Source organism: Cydia strobilella, chromosome 11 (genome assembly GCF_947568885.1).
Source record: "Cydia strobilella chromosome 11, ilCydStro3.1, whole genome shotgun sequence".
Lineage (NCBI taxonomy): Eukaryota > Metazoa > Arthropoda > Insecta > Lepidoptera > Tortricidae > Cydia > Cydia strobilella.
The window spans coordinates 467,670-483,423 of NC_086051.1; the positions used below are offsets into that span (position 1 = coordinate 467,670).

Below are 15,754 nucleotides of genomic sequence, written 5' to 3' on the forward strand. Positions count from 1 at the left end.
TCGTGTTTGCGTGTGAGAAGTACCATCAGTACATATATGGTCAAAAGAATGTTATTGTAGAAACTGACCATAAACCATTAGAAAGTATTTTCAAGAAAGCATTAGACACTATCCCAGTACGCTTACAGAGAATGTTGTTACGTTTGCAGGGCTATGACTTAAAAGTTACCTATAAACCTGGCAAATATATGTATATACCCGATACCTTGTCGCGCGCGCCTCTTCCAGACTTATATGATGACTCAATAAGTAGATATGTTGTGTACCAAGTGAATCAATTACTGGACAGCATACAGATGTCACAATCTAAACTTAAACTCGTAAGGGATGAAACTGAAAAAGATGAGACCTTGTGTCAGTTAAAAGAATATATAAATAAGGGTTGGCCACAGAACAAACGTGATGTTATTGAAAAATTGAAATGCTATTGGTCATACAAAGACGAGTTACAAATAATTACAGACATCGTGTTTAAAAACAAGCTTGTTCTCATCCCTGCCGCGTTAAGAGAACAAATGCTAAAAATCATTCATGACGGTCATCAGGGCATTGACCGCTGCAAGAGCCGCGCGCGAGAGGTATTGTTCTGGCCGGGCATCACGCGCGACATTGAGTTGTATGTGCGGCGCTGTGAGGCCTGCCAGGAGTGTCAAAATGCTCCCGCTAGGGAACCCATGTTGCCAGTACCTATTCCAGAATTGCCGTGGTGTAAAGTAGGAATGGATATATTTGAGTATAGAAAGCAATACTTTCTAATTATGGTTGATTATTTCTCGGGGTACATTGAGGTGGCTCAGTTGAAAAATATGACATCGTTATCTGTAATTACTGTAATGAAAGAGAATTTTGCTAGATACGGGATACCGCAAACAATAATCACAGATAACGCTACTACATTTACAAGTCGGGATTTTAATCGGTTCAAAGGTCAATGGGGATTTGAGCACATAACATCTTCTCCCCACTACGCCCAATCTAATGGAAAGAGCGAAAGAGCCGTTCAAAGTATAAAAAAGATTTTAACAAAATCAATTAATAGTGGTACGGATTTTTATCTAGATTTGTTAAGCTACAGAAATACGCCGCGTGGAAACATAGGTTCTCCCGCGCAATTGTTAATGGGTCGAAGGTTAAATTGCAGGCTGCCCGTTCATCATAGTTTGTTAGAACCGGTAAATATGAACTTGCGGTGTCATAAGGCACTAATTGAGCAACAAAAGAAAACAAAAACAAACTATGACAAACGTTGTAGGCATCTTGCAAAATTAAATGTTGGCGATGACGTAATAATAATGGACCACACTACTACTACTAATAAAATGAGAGGAAAAATTGTAAAAACATGTAGTGCTCCTCGGTCATACATAATAAAAAATCGGAGAGGTATGGAATACCGTCGTAATCGCAGACATTTAATTAAGTGCGAGCCGAATCCGCCACCGCCACCGACCGCTCAGCCGCCGGACCAGGGTTCGAGTCCGCTCGATGTAAAGTGTGCGCCTGCGCCTACGCCTGCGCCTGCTGTCGAGCAGGCTTCGAACCCGTGTACAAGTGATACTACCCAGACTACTCAGCCAAACGAGCCCATAATGACTCGTAACAGAGCTCGTAAAATGGGTATTGATATCAATGCTTTGTTTTAGGTATACCTACCAATTTACTTGTACTCATTTAAAATAACTTAAATAAGTATATAGTCTATAGCTATATTATGTAGGTACGCTACTTTTATCTTTAATATTATTATTCTCTCTTCTCTTTGTTTAATTTTTTTTTACTCCCTTTTTTCTTTTGAAACAAAGAAGAGAGGAATGAGTGTGTTATTGTTCTTGAGTTTACTTTAGTGCATGCTTATTATTTTTAAGGGAAAGATGTTGTAGGTAGTTCAATAACGAGGTATCTACCCGTTATTATTTTAATAAACAGTTGTCATCTGAGCTCGGTGTTTGATTTACAACAGTTAGTATGGGCTTAGGCCCTAGAATATTTTGGAATACTCTGTGGAGTTAGGCTTTACCAACATAGCGACTATCATAGAAAAGTTTAGTTTTATACAAAATGTATATACCTATAACAAGGGCATTCACATTATGAATAGCTGAGGCTCAGCTGCTGAGCACTGTACCTACACAACGACAGAGAGTTCATGTTGGGTACCTGGCTGAGGTAACTCCTTCAGATGGGCAACAGAAAGTTGTTATAGCCCTACCGAAATTAACTTGTCAACATAATATCATTCACGATCTAATTGTTAATATTGTCTTCGGTTACCGCGATAGTTACTCATGAAATAAAACTATGAAAACGGATTATATCGCGTATATTGAATTTATAATACATCCCGACGTTTCGAACTCTTTACAGCGTTCGTGGTCAACGGGTGACTGAGGAAAAATTACAAAATGCAAAAATACCCACATACTAAAATAATGAACAATCATAGACTACAAACTTTAAGGCTGGTTGTACATGCAAAATCGGTTCATAAGGCTAGTTATACACTATAATTATTTTTCAAGTAAAGATATATATATCCCGCCGGTCCCATATTGGGATACCCTCCTACAATTTAGGAGGGAATTAAATCTTCTCGGGTCCGTGGTGTAGGGTTGGAGCCGGCATAGTTTATTTTTATCGCGTATATATATATATCTTTACTTGAAAAATAATTATAGTGTATAACTAGCCTTATGAACCGATTTTGCATGTACAACCAGCCTTAAAGTTTGTAGTCTATGATTGTTCATTATTTTAGTATGTGGGTATTTTTGCATTTTGTAATTTTTCCTCAGTCACCCGTTGACCACGAACGCTGTAAAGAGTTCGAAACGTCGGGATGTATTATAAATTCAATATACGCGATATAATCCGTTTTCATAGTTTTATTTCATGATCTAATTGTTATTCAAGATTGTACCATAGCTAGAAAATTATGGTAGCTAATGAGTTAATCCTTTAATTGATTGACCGAAAGCCCTGATCACGTTTACACTGTGGTGACAAGTGCACTTTACATGTTAATTACCTGCCTCAAATACTAAGACTTTTAAAAAGAAACAAGTGAGGCTCGGAGGAATGTATTGAAAACTCGTTTTTGGGTGCCTGTAAAATAAATTGTATCCTGCCTTATCATTACTAATGTCGGGTATTATTACATGGGTAAATGACACTTAAAATTTTCAACAATCAAGGTTTATTTTCCTCGTTGCAAGGTAAATACGTTGAATACAATAATAAATATTGAAAAAGAATACAAACACAAATTATGGCCTGAATACATTTGTGGGATGGATGAAATAAAATATAATAAGGTTGTCAGAAATAATTTTTAATAAACATACTGATATCTATATACATTCAGTTTTTGACGACCCTAATTACCCACCTATAAATAATTAGGTGTAGTAAAATATGTCACTTCACACTTAGCCCATTAGTCTATTTCACATTCATCCATGTACCCGGATTGTTAAGTGCACTTGTACTAGTTGTTTCCACCAGTTTCACTTATGAGTATAAATGAGTCACATAAGTCACATTGGCGTTTTCTGACCACCAGGCGATCACAGACACGTCTCAAATATTATAATATAGGCTTCAAATAACGGTACAGAAGCTTAATAGCAGCGTTTTACCTTACAATAAAACGCTTATTAAGCGAAATACCTTATTTGAAGCCTATATTTTTTACTTCGCCTGTGGCTACAACACTCAGTTGCAATAAACCACATCACTTTTATTTTATTATGCCCGTTGAGGGTACTTTTGGCACGCTGCATTTTAACCTATACCATGCAATATGCAAATAGCAACATCTACTGTCTTTACAGTTCAATGCCAGTGCATACCAGTGATACCAGTGTATGTCTTTGTTTTATTACACATCGGAATAATAAATGAACTCAACCCTTTGGTAAGTGGTATATTGCAACTTTGTTTTATTATGGTATATTTTGAGACCCAATGAACTAAATCCGAGGCCGCACGCCACGGTCGCTGGTGGAGTTGGAGGGGGTTAAAACTGAAATTGGTAAAGTGGAAACATGCCGGTAGATGTCAGCACAATCATGAACCGGAACCGCTCGTCACTGACAAACTGCATCGCTCTCTCAAATATTATAATATAGGCTTCAAATAAGGTATTTCGCTTAATAAGCGTTTTATTGTAAGGTAAAACGCTGCTATTTACGAATAACCGGGAAGATAATTAAATCATCTTTTATTTGAAATAACTAAATAATCCGTCATTAGTTATTTCGAATTTATCTGGATCAGTTTCATTTTTATCTAGATAAATTAGTTGGGATTTTAAATAATAGATGAATGTCAGTAGTACAGTCATGTAGAACTAGAAGTGGTCAATTCAATTCAATTTTTCAGGTAGTATGGCTCCATCGATACTGTCGATGATTTCGCCAACGTCAAAGTGGGATCCACGTGGGATCGAATTAATATTTCTTGATTAAAACATATCGGCCATCGGCCATAGCCAGTGTACGGTAAACAATAAAATTATGGGCCTCTAGGGCTCTAGCCAGACACGGTTAGAGGTAGAAATACCAAATTCTCTTAGAGCACGACGTTGTTCGGTGGTTGTTGTAGTTGTCTCGTAAAACTGATAGCTGGATTTTACGAGAAGCACGTGGACTACCGGCCGTTGACTCCAGAATGGTGGTTAAACACGCTTTGAGATTAATTCTCCATTCACTGCACACTACCACATTAGATTACTGTATAATAAAGCTATCAATATTACACATTAAACAATATTAATGAGTAAAAAACAAAGAAATTAATCACGAGGCTACTATCAAGATGGCGATCGAACCGGAAGTCCCTAGAAGTGGTCGGGCACGATGAAATGAAATAACCTACAATGTCAGTGTGACGGTTTGACCCGACATGACATTCCATAAATTTATTATTTTAAGCTTACTTTAATAACAAACGAGGCCAGTTATCTACATCTAGATAATTTATCATAATAAAAAAGTTGTCAACGCACTATTTGTGATTGAATTTATCTTCGAACAAAATTTGAAAAAAATATCTGGATAGGAAATTATCTAAATAACGCCCAACTCTGGCGTTGCCGACTCTTTAAAAACCTGTATACTCCTTTTTAAGAACCCCATACTTGTAGTTCTTCGAGAAAACCTTGGGTGGGAGATTATTTCACAGCCGAAGTGTTTGCGGAATGACCTTGCACCCCAGAGGAGAAATTAACCGAATCTTGTGAAGTTTTATTAGTAGTATTAGTAGTAATCACATTATTGTACACAACACAGGTTTACAAAAATAAATTACAGTAATGGAAGTACAAAGGCGAACTTATCCCTATAAGGGATCTCTTCCAGCTAACCTTCGAGTGGATGAATGGAAAACTATAGCCAGGTCAGATAGACAAACTTACAGGATGTACAAATTAATATTGAAAAAAGAAATAACACTATAGATTAAAATACATAAAATACATACTAGCATACATATATACAATACTAAATATATATTATAATATATATCATAGAGTAACTTATACTAGAGCGGTACTGTCATAGTAAATTTTGTAACCCCAGTAAATTCACTGTCATCTGTCGACACACTTTAAAACTAAAAATGAAGATTTATAAAAATATGATAAAATGTATTTAAATATAGATAAATGATTTTTTTTATCTGCATTAATTATTTTTATGATTTTGACCCATGTTCTTTCACTGATATGCGGTAAAATTGTTAAATAACAAATGAAACCGTCAACGCCCTCTATACGAGTGTAGGCCAAAACTAGTGGCGCCATCTGATCGAGAGTCAAATTTTCGTGATTTTCGAGGCACGTTTTTTCCTTAGACTGTATCCATCTAGTACGGAGTTATATCTATCTTTGTATATATAAATATCACAAGTGTAAGAAAATAAAAATAAAGGTTAGTACTTAACCAGACCACGCTGATTGGAAAGCCAAAGCTTTGTGAGCACTTATGAGAATTGTTGTTTTTTTTTATGGCGCTGACATACGTTCACTAGGTCCAAGAGCTACTAGTATCCTTACCTTAGCTAGAACTCTTTCGTTGGTGTTCTTAAACGTGACGTTGAGGAAGCAAGCTGTGGGGAACACGACGCAGATGAGCACGCCGATGGTGGAGCCCGCCAGCCCCAGCACCAGCTCGATGTTGGGCAGCAGCAGCGACACGGACAGCGCGGTGGCTATGATGGCCACGGTCATGCAGCGGAACGTCGCCGAGGGGATCGAGTGGTTTATTATGTGGTCGTGCTGCGATGGGTGGACCTGGTGAAGAAATATTTTTACTTTTTCCAAAAAGTACAATTTTTTTTTCTTAAGTTCGCCAAACGCTATATTTAACTAGCGTTGAAAAAACCGGGAAAATTTTGGAAAAATTTCAAAACGGCTCGTTTTTTTCAAGTTTCTTTCGAATAAAACAATGTATTTTTCAATATACTTAATTAGGAATTTAAACAGGTAGAGAGAGCGAGAGAGAGAGAGAGAGAGAGAGAGAGAGAGAGGAGACCAGGTAGGTTAAGGTTGCATGTCTAATGTGCTTGTTTATGGCATTGACACTGTCATCACTCATCAGTGGCATGTGTGTGCCGTATTTAATTTTTCTGAATAGAACTGGAAAAAAGCCGAAAAAAAGAAATTTTGTAAAATTCCCGAAAAAAACATTTGAAATTTTCCGAAATTTTCATCCCCATATTTAACCCTAATCCAGTCGGGCTAGCACATGATTGGCGCGAGAGTATCTCGCCGCGACATAGACTACCCGTCCCTCTTTAATTCATACAGTTAGTAAAAGACGCGTAGTCTATCTCGCGACGAGATGATGCTGTCGCGCCAATCATGTGCTCGGCCTACTGGCATAGTAATTTATCGACCACATACGCGCCAATAGAATTTCAACTTTAGCATTTCACACATTGTACATGCATGTTTCTAGAAGTACTTATTATGTATAAGCTACTTGGGTATGTACTTCTAGAAACATAACTTAGTTCATTTCAATATTGTTTATTTTTTATTATTTATTGTAATGTTAATTTTGTGATAATAATTATTCTGTAGAGCAATGGAGCGCAGCATTCTAGGTGTCACAAGGATGGATCGCATCCGAAACACTACACTGCGCTCCAGAACAGGCATAGCTGACGTAGGGGGGAAGACCGCTGGGCTGAAGTGGGACTGGGCAGGTCACGTCTGCCGCATGCATCCGGATAGGTGGGCTAGTATAGCCACCAAGTGGATGCCGCAAAAGAAGCGCGGACGTGGCAGGCCCAGGCGAAGATGGCGGGACGACTTAGACACCTTCACTAATAACTGGCCGGAAACAGCTCAACAACGGGAGTCATGGAAATCTAAGGGAGAGGCCTTTGCCCAGCAGTGGGACACTACAGGTTATTAAAAAAAAAATTCTGTATATATAGTGATAGATGTAAGAATTAACATACCTATAAGTACTTACTAACACAAGCTATATGAGTCTGTAAAGTTACTCGAAATAAAAATGATTTATTTATTTATTTATTTCGATTTAAGGTTCAAATTAGATTACACTATCGGGAAATGTGACTTGTCTTCAAATGAATCATCGGAATTGAATTGGAATATTATATTTGGATTTTTTTGGGAAAACCTTGTAGACGGAAAAGGGTTAACGGCGAAATGGTACACAAATTTTCTTCTTTTCTTTTACAAATATCGCTACTAAAATAAATGTGTCGTTTTCAAGCAAAAGGTACCACATTGTCGCTTACCATAAGGCCGCTCTGACAGGTTTTTCGTATAAAGATACAAGCAATTCTCGCCCTTATGGTAAGCGACAGTGTGGTACCTTTTGCTTGCAAAACGTCACAAATATCTAAGAGCAATTGTGCCATTTTCAACCAAAAGGGTACTTATTGTCGCTTGTCAGTAAGGCTCTATTTCCATATAGCTTCAATTAGAAATCAACCTTATCAACAAGCGACAATGTGGTACCTTTTGGTTGAAAACGTCACAATTTATTTTGGTGTAATTTTGATTACAATTACAATTTGATGTTTTCATAAACCATTACTTCTCTCACCTTTCTGTAGAGGAAAGAGTACAAGCTGGCGCGGCAGGGAAAGATGATGAGGGGGAAGCTGAAGGCGAGCGACATTACGAAGCCCAGCTTGATGACGTCACTCGCCATGGTCGGACTTAAACTCATGAGGATATTGCCTGAAGAGAGCAAAAAATACAGTGTATAATATCTGCAAAGTTATAACAGTCAGTTTTTAGGGTTCCGTACCTCAAAAGGAAAAAAACGTAACCCTTATATGATCACTCGGGCGTCTGTCTGTCTGTCCGTCTGTCACAGCCTATTTTCTTCGAAACTACTGGACCAACTAAGTTGAAATTTGGTATACATATGTAAGTTTGTGACCCAAAGACGGACATGTAACACAAACAAATAAATTTTAAACTTGGGGGCCACTTTTGGGGGGTAAATGAGAAAATTAAAAATAAAGTTTTTCAAACTATACTGTGTTACATATCAAATGAAAGAGCTCATTCTAAGAATATGAAATATAGTTTCTTTTTATAATTTTAGGATAAACGGTTTAGAAGTTATTCAAGAAAATAGGGAAAAAAACGACCCCCCCATCTCCTTTATCTTCGAAACTACTGGGTCTAAAATTTTGAAAAAAATACACAAAATAGTTCTTTACCTATAGATGACAGGAATGTGCAGTCAAGCGTGAGTCGGACTTATTTATTCAGTTTTTGATCCGACCCCTACGGGTTTTTCTCTCGTTTCATTTTTTTCAATTAGACATTTATATAACCTCAAAAGTAGTGGTAAATTGAATATTATTGTACAGCAAGATTAAATATCATAGGAACCCTAGCATTTCGGAAGAAAAAGTTAAAATATTACGTAATAAATAATTTAGCACAGACCTTAAACTTTTCAATGCCTTAATAAATAATAATGAGTATTTACACAAGTGATACACTGAACGGAAAACTACATTATAATAAATTACAAGCGTATTGTTATATTCACCGTCCACACATCGTATTGATATATTAATGAATTTTTTGTAACAATAACAACGTATTAGCAAATCGTTTGGACTGTCCTCTCACGAAAGTACTTATCGACCTACATGTCAGGCCCCGGAACTCCCGGACTCAATAACATAGATTAGTTTAATTTTAAGATTTTAATTTATTGAATTTTACACTTTTTTGGGCGATCCTTGGCGTGGGATGTGACCTGTGTGGATACTTTGGCTCCGTCCCACGTCCAGCGCTCGGCCCGGAAACCGGGGACGGCTGCAGAAGACGCCCAATTTAACAAGCGCCGCAAATATGCATTTTTAAAAGAGAATTACATATTTGCGGCGCTTGCAGTCGAAACCTTTGGGCCATGGTCATCAGACACCAGACAAGTTGTGAAAGAAATTTCAAATAAACTTGTCTGGGTGTCTGGCGATTTTCGAGCGGGCGAATATTTCGCTCAGCGGCTAAGTCTGGCAATCCAGCGGGGAAACGCAGCAAGCGTCCTGGGGACGATGCCCCATGCAACTTTAGGTTTTTAATATCTGTATTATGAAATTTGTATTGTAAATGTTTGTTGTGAAATAAAGGATATATTATACTGTAAAAAAATTGTTACTTGGTTGGGATTTTACACTTATACTGTTTTAATTTTCAAAATTATCGGAAGAATTAGTATATGCTTATAAATTTTGATTTGTAATTTTGAATTTTTGAATTTTAATCCTTTTAATTTTTATTTCAATTTTATTTTTTATTTTTTTATGATATAATTGTTCGTTTATTTATATTTTTTGACTTGGTTTATGAATTTTGTGATTGATTATTTTTAATTATTTTTAATTCTACTTGTAAATAGTGTGTAGGTACATAATATGGACTATTTGTCTGCAATAAACGATTACGATACGATACGATAACAATAAATTACGCACAGCCGAAAAGTAATGCACATATGTAACCGAATAAAAATACTTATATTGACTGTTAGTTACGTTTAATAATGAATCAAAACACAATTGTAAATATAATTCAATGATGCCTTGAAACTTTGACAAAAGGAACATTTTATTAATTAAAAATTCTATGAATTTATCTTATTTAAACCACCCCTTTAGAACCTCTAGGAGTTAGAAATGTCAATCCTGAAAGATATATGTTATGTATGTTATTTTTATGCCTTTTTAGGGTTCCGTACCCAAAGGGTAAAAACGGGACCACTCCGCTGTCCGTCTTTCTGTCCGTCTGTCAACAGGCTGTATCTCATGAACCGTGATAGCTAGACAGTTAAAATTTTCACTGATGATGTATTTCTGTTGCCGCTATAACAACAAATACTAAAAACAGAATAATATAAATATTTAAATGGGGCTCCCATACAACAAACGTGATTTTTTTGCTGTTTTTTTCCGCAATCGTAAATCGTAAAAGTCCGACTCGCACTTGGCCGGTTTTTTCTTCTTGTCTGTTACCTTCCGTGATTCTTCTCACCTGACGGTCTCATCGGAAGATCAGCGCTGGAAGCCACCAGCAACATGCTGGGATGACGCCATTTCGTGGAATTTTCATCATATTTTATGTTTTCTTTTATTTTATGTAATGTCTCGTTTATTTGTGCTTACGAATAAAATTTTATTCTATTAGACTTACCAGAAATGTCGTGTTTATTAAATGCAATGTAACCAAAAAGGCCGATCGTGAAGTATACCGCTGTGCAGATATTTATAGCGTTCTTGGTCACCACGTTCATCTTCTCTAAGGAGAGCGTCGGCATGGACTCGAAGATCTCGAACAATTGCCTGGAAACAAGATTCATGTTAAACATTTCGACGTCGTGTCAAACACAAAAGCAGTCATCCCATAGACATAATATATACAAGTAGTTATAGACGCGCCACCGAGCGACCGGGGGTAAGAGAAACAATATTCATATAAAATTTAGGCAGCATAGGATTTTTTCTCTTTCTCTCTTATAAATTTCGGTATTTCGCCATCGCCTCCTACCTATGATGCCACCCGGTCGGTGATAAGGATAAAGCATAGCACTATTTTCTCTTTCCCCTTATAGGAATCGCAATAAGACTATCTTTCTCTATCAAAAAGTGTCAGGCCCTTGAGTCATTCAGACGCTACGTCACCGAAGTGTCAATAATTGAAATTGGACTTTATGCATATGCGTAGGTCTATGTTGCTCTGTGGTCTATGACCGATTAATCGGTCATTGGCGTCCAAAAGGTTAAGGCCGATTATTATTGTTGTCGATTTTTTTTACCTTAAATTTGGTAATATTTGGTTGGTTTGAAAAACTCATTCTGGGTAAAATAAATACGAAATCTCCATTTGGGAGAAAATGAAATTAAATTTTACGTTTTCGTAACTCAGTGGAAGATATTTTAGGACATACTTAGGTACGCCGAAATTAAGCTTATTATCACAGAAATAAATATACCATAGAAGACGCAAATACATCTACATACTTCGCGTGTCCGAACCCCGACCAAGCGTCGAGGTTGACCGTCGCTCTGTACAGTCCACGCGCGTCAGTTGTTGCAGCCGGACGTCCGTGAAAACTTAAAAAATGCTTCGTTGCATGATAATTAACTGCAACAGCACAAAAATTGCGAGCACCCAAAGGCAAGAACATATTTCCTATCATAGATAAGTAATTTTAAAATTATATTATGCGTAAATTTTGTATGAAAAAGTCGGCACGCTCGGTTTCAATACAAATCGTGGTATTGGCGTCATCTAGAGTATATATTAAATCTGTGCTTATTATGTAAAATAGTATAGAATAGGGAAGTCCATGCTAACGTCTGACAGAAAAGCGCCATAGAGAAGATGGGCACGCATTGCAAGACGCCCTCCGGCTTCCAGTGCTCCACGGCGCCCCATTCTGACGTCAGGAGCTGCGATGTTGCTTCTGATATTACCTGAAATATAATCCAGTTTTAAATATTGGTAAAATATAGTCTTAGAGCTTAGGTAAATACAGGGGCGTAGCTAAGAGAAAATGGCGCCCGGGGCAGGCACCAAATTTGCCCCCCCCCCCCCCTCCCCCCCCCAAAACGTAGCCTGTAGACCCCCCTACGACGCGGCGGGAACAATCAATGTGTTTGAAAATAATTTTATATTTGTCGCCCGTTTTGGCGCCCCCCTTGGACGGCGCCCGGGGCACGTGCCCCCCCAGCCCCCCCCCCCCAACCCTAGTTACGCCACTGGGTAAATATGTTGATCGTACCGCAATTACGATTTTATTGACTTGAAAATGTCCTAAAAATAATACAAAATAAAGCTGAATAAATAAATACTCTCAACAAAAACAGGCTTTGAATAAAACGTGTTACATGTGTTTTCGATTTGATTTATTTTCACTGCATGAATACAAAAACCCTCCGTTATAATTGTTATAAATCATCCAAAACGCGGCCTGCTTTTACGCTTTTGTAATCTTATCATTTAACATGACTTTTATCCGTACTTACATACATTATTATATTTCCTTCCTTGTTATTTTTCCTTAATATAACAATATATATAAAATATGTGTTCAATCACATTGAAACATTACAAACAGTCAGATCTTCTGACTGCTGATAGTGTTTAGGGTTCCGTACCCAAAGGGTAAAACGGAACTCCGTCTGTCTGTCTGTCTGTCCGTCTGTCACTCAAGAACCGTGATAGTTACAGTTGAAGTTTTCACAGATGATGTATTTCTGTTGCCGCTATGACAACAAATACTAAAAACAGAAATAAATATTTAAGTAGGCCCAAACAAACGTGATCCTTTTGCCGTTTTTTGCGTAATGGTACGGAACCCTTCGTGCGCGAGTCCGACTCGCACTTGGCCGGTTTTTTAAATAGGTAATATTCCTGATTGGATTTACCGTAAGAATAAGAATCATATGTATTGCAATGTATAGTCCGTGTAGATGTTCATCCTCACCTTTATAACCAAGCAGAAGTAGAAGCCAATAGTGGCTGCACTAACATTACTCAAGCTGTCCACATTCCTTAGAAGACCAAGGGGCAGCACACACACCAGTGACACTATCACCATTATGGATGTTCTGCAAACATATAATTAATAAAAGATACCGGTTTAAAGCATTTTTAGTTTGTAGTAAAGTTTGCACTCGTGACTACTTTTAACTGTCTGTCTTTTTTTTTATTTATTAAAAAAAGGCAAGCATTTGACCGCAATCTCACCTGATGGTAAGTGCCGATGCAGTCTAGGATGGATCATGCTTACCTAAAAGATGTCTATTCACTCTTGATTTAAAAAGATCAAAGATATAGTCTTTTAAGTTTTAACTTGAAATAAATATTAAATATGTACATATTACTAAAGAAAAGTTTCTATACTACACATTTGGCATACAAAAAGAAATGGCAGGTAAACCTCACACATGAAATTCGCCAAATGTGTGCGCAAGTCAGATTGACTTAGATAAATAAATAAATATTATAGAACATTCTTACACCAATTTACTAAGCCCCACAGTAAGCTCAAGAAGGCTTGTTGTGGGTACTCAGACACATTCGCTTCATGGTAGGAATTCCAAAAATACGCACGAAGCGTTTTGCTTCCACATTTCTTATGCAAACTGCCAAGGAGTGGAACGCCCTGCCCGAGTCTGTGTTTCCGCATGAGTGCAATTTGGAGCTCTTCAAGGCAAGAGTTAATAGGTATCTCATAGGTAAGCGTGCTCCACCGTAGACCACATCATCACTTACCATCAGGTGGGATCGTGGTCAAACGCCTGCCTGCATCATAAAAAAAAAAAAATTACATGTATAATTTAAAACTTCTTAAATACATAGAAAACACCCATGACTCAGGTACAACAAAAAATTCCTATCGTTTTTACATTTACACCTGTTTATTTTGTTGATGTTTATACAGATGTTTAGTTTTTTTTAAGGAAAGGAATGTTATGTTTTCTTAAACTGTGCTAATAACATATTATTGGATCAGCCTTTAATAATCCTTCGAAATTCAATCAATCTTTTATTGATAAAAAGGTCAAAATTAATTTTTATATATTTTAATTCGAATTATACAGTATAATTTAAATATGATTTTATATTTTCAATTGAAAGAAGAATTCAAAGTAACTTATTCTATAACATACATCCATCATAACATTCCATCAAACTCCACAGTTTAAAGTCTAAACCGACTTAAAAACCTCACCTGAGTATGTCACTCTGATTGATGTTAAACATTTTAGCAATAATCTGAGGTCCCAGGTCTCCAACAACCACAAAGTAAGCTATGCAGGTGCCCATAAGGAAGCCGATGATGCCCAGCTCCACCGCCATCTTGCCCGCAGACCCGAACACATGGAATGCTGGAAAATATGTAACAGATGTACTCTTCTACACACTTTTTTTTGTTTTTATAATATTAGGGGACATCTTACACAGATCAACCTAGCCCCAAACTAAGCAAAGCTTGTACTCCATAGTACAAGCTTTAAATACATACTTATACACGGTGTTACTTGAGCCACTGAAAACCTGGGACACCCCAACAGATTTCTTTTATTTTAAGTTCACCATGAGTATTTATTTTTTAATCCGATAAATATTTAAAAAATATTCGTTGTTTAGTTTTCTTAACAATTCTATTCGACTGGTAGTTCTACACAAGACACTTCGTCGTTTTAGTGACATCAAACAATTGCTAGTTACCATCGTAAACACTGTTAACTGACCATTTGCATACCTTATTGCAAGGATATAAGGTTTACCAATGGCCAGTTAAGGGTGTTGTTCATTGACAAATAACGTGTCAAATGCTAGTTATTGATATTGTTGCATTACAAACTTGTAGACTGAGCATGTAAAAATAATAACAAAAAAAAATTACCTCCATTAAAATATAGCACAATTGATTCTCCTATCAATTCTGAACAAACTGTTTTTAGGTTTTCAGTGGGTCATGAAACACCGTGTATACATAGAAAACTCAGGAACAAATAATTGTGTTCATCACACAAATAAATGCCCTTACCGGGATTCAAACCCAGGACCATCGGCTTCACAGGCATGGTCACTACCCACTAGGCCAGACCGATCGTCGTTGCAACTTGTTGCAATAATAAATAAATAAACAAAAAAGCCTTTTATTTCTGGGTAATGAAACTTGATCTAAAAAAATTAAACCTAATTTGTATAATATTGAAAGATTACTCCAGAACCCTCCTAAGAGGTATAGGCCTCTTCCAGATTCTTCCATTTTTTTCGGTCTTGGGCCTCCCATATCCAGTTGGCCCCAGCTATTTTAATTATGTCGTTCGACCAGCATGCCAATGGCCGTCTTCTCTTCCTCTTTCTGTCTGGACCTTTCCAGGCCGTTGTGTGAAAAGTCCACCTCTCGTCTTGGAGTCTGGCAACATGGCCAGCCCATCTCCATTTTTGTTTCTGGGCCTGGCTTAGTGCATCTATAAGCTTAGTTTTTTCTCGGATTATGGATTACTTGTTGCAATAAACAGTCATAAAGATTGTAGTCTAATGTATCAGTAGCAACGAGTCAAAACTATTAGTGGTGAGCTGTAGCCAACTTGGCTTTCTTTTTCTCTTTCAGCTCAAAGGAAATTAATTGTACAAATGTCAGAAAATTAAGAAAACTGATAAGATTCGAGTTCTATAGCACTACAGATTTGTATGATTTAATAATAATAATAATAATGAGTGCGAGAACAT

The 15,754-nt window shown here is 37.1% G+C and overlaps 1 protein-coding gene across 1 annotated transcript in view; it reads right to left on the reverse strand.

Moving 5' to 3' along the window:
• The window catches only part of LOC134745310 (putative sodium-coupled neutral amino acid transporter 10), a 30,040-nt gene that overhangs the window by 10,474 nt on the left and 3,812 nt on the right, over positions 1 to 15,754 (reverse strand). The window contains exons 3-8 of the mRNA XM_063679304.1: positions 14,241 to 14,397; positions 12,990 to 13,113; positions 11,858 to 11,976; positions 10,694 to 10,842; positions 8,082 to 8,218; positions 6,053 to 6,289 (exon numbers count right to left, since the gene is read on the reverse strand). Coding sequence (XP_063535374.1) covers positions 6,053 to 6,289; positions 8,082 to 8,218; positions 10,694 to 10,842; positions 11,858 to 11,976; positions 12,990 to 13,113; positions 14,241 to 14,397 — 923 coding nt within the window. The remainder of the gene's footprint in view (positions 1 to 6,052; positions 6,290 to 8,081; positions 8,219 to 10,693; positions 10,843 to 11,857; positions 11,977 to 12,989; positions 13,114 to 14,240; positions 14,398 to 15,754) is intronic.